The following is a 5,000-nucleotide window of genomic DNA, read 5'->3' as shown; positions in this document are numbered from 1 at the left end:
GGAGAAAAAATGTAGTTAGAAGTGATGGATGCTAATTTAGAGCATAGTATTTGATACGCAGCATTTTTGGTCAAATGTTGGGGCATTCACTCTGTGTATCTTCTTTTAACGGTAGGTTCATGTCTGAGCCGCCGTGGTCACAGCATGATACTTGATTGTAGTTTTCATGTTGTGATGCTCTTGGAGTGAGTACGTGGTAGGGTCCCCAGTTCCTTACCATGCAAGATATATGGGAAAATCTAGGGAAAACTACACTCTCTGATGCTTTAACTAATATACAGAGATAAAGAATGGTGTCAGAGATGAAGAAAATAGGCCACAACAAAACGGCGCACTCTTAAATCAATGGCAGTCAGGTTGCGGGTCGGGGGCAAGGTCGTGCAGCGATCAGGTTGGGTGGGGGGGGGGGGTCATTACTGGGGTGGTTCGCACAGGGGTGTTTGTGGATTTCCATGAATGTCTGGAGTAATATGGGCCTAGTGGGGTTTGGTCACTCTATAGACAGTTATCAGATTAGCCTACTATGTGCAACCAAGGGAAGAGAATGTTCCTTTTATAATTTTGGCCTTTAATTAATGAAAAGTAATTGTTATTGTAGATTGCTACAACTATTAATATTAGTCAATATTTAAAATCAAATTAATTTTCCAGTGAATTTATTGGCAGTGTTCTGTATATAAACCCACTTGGGTATATATTTACTCAATGACTGCACTGAGATTAGGAAAATCTAAAGACTCTGCCTTACAGAAAGGATAAAACTTCACCAATATGACATAAGCAATGCAGGCAAAGAAAAATATAAGAAATAAAGATGAAAGGTCACCACAAATGCTGCATGGACACAATGTCGTGCTTAACTTTGCCTTTGCCTCTTGGTGGTAATCCTGCATAGCTGTTTCGGTTGGTCGTAAAGTCAAGACCAATCACCCCTTTTAAAATGTTACTGTACCTTCAATGTATTTATCTATTTCAAATAAGGGAAATAGGGTGATTGTGTAGGGATCCAGTGGCAATGTCCTTGGTTCAGGAAAGCTTTTGGTTCATACGGCAATATGTCCACAAAGTTGTTGTCTGAGCAGTATGGACTTTGCCTCAAAGGGGTGTAGTTACTTTTAAAACATCTGATATATGAAATATGTGTGAGGGGAAAAAAATGTCAGAATTTCAGAAAATGGGTTGCAACAAATGTCAGGGAGACCCCAGTTAGGAAGGTTTTTGGTTCATGCAGCAATGATTGTGGATTCCCAAGAGTGCCCCTAAGGTTCTTGGCTAATAGGGACTTAGGCTCTGAGGGATGCAGTCACTTTGTAAGCAATATTTAAGATTAGTTTTGAAATTTCTTGGAAAACATGAATATTACAGCCATTGGCAAAGTTGGGCAAAATGGGCATCATATGTTGTAGTAATGTATGGTTTGGGCTGAGATGGAACGTGGGTTTGTGTACTGGTAATTTTTAATAATTATTAATGTCTGCTTAAACTTCAAGACTATGAAATATATTCTAATCCCTCACAGTGGTCACATAGATAGGAAAATATGGCCTCTAAAGATATTTTCAAAATTAAGTGTGGTTAGCACAATCACAAGTCAGTGATACATTGCATACAAATTGAGATTGTCTGGTATGTTTTGATTCAGCCTTTTTCTTTGGTTACTGTCAAATATTGGGGGAAATATACCAATTATTCCATGTCTTTTACTAAAAAAAGGAGGAAAAATATTAGTATCCAGCAATATACAATATCTATATATATATACTAAGACTGTAGAAAAGGTATGGATGAGAATGATTATCTTTATTGTGCAAGAGATGTGTTTGACCATTTTCAATTATATTTGTCAGAAATACATGTGTAAATATAGTCAAAACTCTTTTGCACTTGAAACGATTAATTCTCATTCTTACCTCTTCTACAGTTGTCACAGTGAACACTGTTTAAGCAATACCGGTTAGTAGTTTGAAAGAAAGGGTGTGGGAATTTAATATATAGTGACATGTCATTTATAATATTAATTGAAGATTTATTTTCAGCTTTATTTATATATGATTATTTTTAACAAGCGTAACATTGAACACACTTTTTTACAAATTTTATGAAAAAGTTAATTTTATGATTTCTAAAAAGTAATTATGATGTAATTTGATGGTATTATATTTTCAGTGATTTTTTCTTTTATGATCTTAAATAATTTTTCTAGAAGGAAAGTTTGGAAATGTGGCCAGGATTTGTATAATGTTTTTATAAGAAATGTTGTTTATGGTCATACCATTTTTTTTTGGTGAACAGGATAATAGTAAATCACATCAAAACAAGAATGCCTTCAGCAAAAAATGTAGGTATTTAAGCAGTTATACAAGACATCCTGACTAGTTGTTCAGGGTTGGATGTGAACAGACAGGTAACAGGTCAGTATTTTCTCTACCACATGCCTGTAACACTTCATCTTTCAATCTATTCACTGCAGCTTTTTCCCCCCCTAACATGTAAAAGCATATTTTCCCCTCCTTGTATTCTTTGATGTTATATGGCTGGATGCAGTGAAGAGATTAAAAGGAGCTTGTACCTGTAAATGTGGTTTTGATTATGGGTTTTACCAGATTTTTGTGGTGGATGACATCTGGGAGTGCTTTAAGCCACGAGAGAAAAAAAAAAAAAATGTAATCATGGATTTTCTTTTTATAAAATCCTTAGCAAAATATTGGTGCTTTATTTGTGGATTCATTAGCTTACAGCACTTGATGTAAACAAATGTATACGAGGTGAGAACAGTTACATATGCAGTTAGGAGATCCCTGATCCATTTCTTGCCATAGTCGGCTTAAGCTTTTGTGAGTGTTTATAGGATGCAACCCTGTAATGCTTTGATTTAGTTTTTAAGTTCTAGAAGGGGGGGAGGGGGGTAGAATGGAGATGAGGAGGGAATATGTGACCATGTGGATTGAAGAAAATTGTTGAAAATTTAAATAAGTGCACAAAGAAGTTTGATGCATAACCAGCACCCATGCTGTTGATTGGAAATTTTGATATATAATTTACAAGTAATAGTGGTCACATTACGATCTCCTGCAGAAGGTGAATATGCCAGTGCTTTAACTTCCCCCTAATGATATGGCTATTCTAAGTTTTTGGGTGAGACTAATATATATGTGTGTAGGCTTTATGGGGTTCATGTGTTGCAGGTACTGTGTAAATGATTAGTATATGAAAGAAACATTGTTTAAAAAATATATATACATCTATAGTTTGTAGGTCCAAGATTTGTTAGATGAGGGAATACTTTTTACTATCCATCTTTATATACAAAGAAAAATATGAGAAAATTCAATAAAATGGAAAACAGTTCAGTTTGACAGACAAATAAGAATGATCATGAGACTTGATTTAGATTGGCCTTCCTGATGTCAGTTATGCATTTCTTGTATAGTAGCCTAGATAAGAGATGTATGAAGAAAATGTGAAGAGAAGAGGAGGAGGGATAACGGAGGAAAAAAAAAATTGTGTAAGCTCTCTAACAAACTTGCCCTTCTTCCAGGCTGCTGTCCGCACCTTCACCTCCAGCTCAGCTCGCCGAGCTGCCACAGATGTTCACCCTGGCTATGGCCAGATCCGTGGTACCATGAACAAATTCCAGGTTAATAAAAGGATGAAGTGCTTTGTCTGCCAATTCTTCAACAGTAGTTAGATTTAATGAAGATTATTTGGTGTTACTGACAGTAGGAATATATATTGTGAGAGTATACACATTATATTTTATTTGTTGTAGTTACTGGAAAGTTTAATTTATCATTGTGCCAGTTTTTAAAGTTAATATATATAGGAGGCAAAGATAGAGAGATTGTAGCTAGTATGATTAATGTAAGCACTATTATTATAGTTTGTTTTCTTATTAGTGTTTTATAACTATATTCTATTAGTTGATATCAATTTTGTGTTCTCTTTAACACACCATTTGATATATATATATATCAGTCTGTATTATGAAGTAATGCCTTCTTTCCTGCAGGTTGACAATGGTATGCCCATCCACCTGAAGGGAGGTGTTTTCGACAACCTTCTGTTTGTAAGCACCTGTGTACTCAATGCCGTGGGTCTTAGCATGACTCTGGGATTCATATATGATATGAGCTTCCCCAAGAAGGCCTAGTAAAGACGCTATAGAAGAAGAATATTTATATCATCTTTCAACAAGGCGGGTGCTTGATAATCTCGTGTATATATGTGTCTGCCATTGAATTTATCATAAAAATGTACATGTCAGATCAATAAATTTTAGAAAGGAAACTATTTTTCTTTTCATAACAAATTCTGTATGTATTCAGTACAACTTTCGATTGTTGAAGTCTGTTGTTGTTTTATGGATTAGACTATGTAAATGCCATGATCTTTAGCAATGACTGATAAAACTATTCATTTATTGAAAATTTTCTGCCACGTCAATACGTCAGTATTTAAGGTCATTAGTGGCATGTACAAAATATAGTGAAAGGGTGGGGCTTGGATCAGTAATGCATAAACAGTTACACAGCATTATCGTAAAGTATTGTTGGTGAAAAGGGTAAATATGAATTAACGATTTGGATAAGTGAACAGAAGGGGATGAAGAGGAGAAGAAAAAGGAAAGAGGGAGAAGAAAAGACCCTGCAAAATTAGTAGAGGCGAGGGCTGAGGTCCCTACCTTAGGCCTCAGTCTCAACTTCCTAAGCTCCCCCCCCCCCCTTGGAAACAAGCAAGGGAGTGGGAGGGAGAGAACTAAAATCCATGTTTTGAAAATTCTTAAAAAATAGAAAGCCTTGTTTAACACATCTTGTACAAACACACATCTGCATTAGTGTGCTTGAGTGCATACAGGTAACTAATATGGTGTTTGACTAGTATAATGCAAATACAAATTATATTTTTAAAGAAATTTCAAGCTAAGTTAAATAAACCTCCCAATCATTTGCTTGTTGTTGTCATGGGGGTGCTTAAGAGATGCAGACTGAGGCAGACCTACT

General features: G+C 35.6%; 1 protein-coding gene across 1 annotated transcript in view; it reads left to right on the top strand.

The window, feature by feature from the left end:
- The window catches only part of LOC119572393 (cytochrome c oxidase subunit 7A, mitochondrial-like), a 5,097-nt gene extending 810 nt beyond the window's left edge, over positions 1–4,287 (top strand). Inside the window, exons 2-3 of the mRNA XM_037919495.1 lie at positions 3,539–3,637; positions 4,010–4,287. Of these exons, the coding sequence (XP_037775423.1) occupies positions 3,539–3,637; positions 4,010–4,150 (240 nt within the window). The 3' untranslated portion in view covers positions 4,151–4,287. The remainder of the gene's footprint in view (positions 1–3,538; positions 3,638–4,009) is intronic.
- Positions 4,288–5,000: the final 713 nt, after the last annotated feature.

The sequence above is a fragment of the Penaeus monodon genome, chromosome 4, assembly GCF_015228065.2.
Source record: "Penaeus monodon isolate SGIC_2016 chromosome 4, NSTDA_Pmon_1, whole genome shotgun sequence".
Taxonomy (NCBI): domain Eukaryota; kingdom Metazoa; phylum Arthropoda; class Malacostraca; order Decapoda; family Penaeidae; genus Penaeus; species Penaeus monodon.
This window is presented reverse-complemented; position numbering and strand designations above follow the sequence as displayed.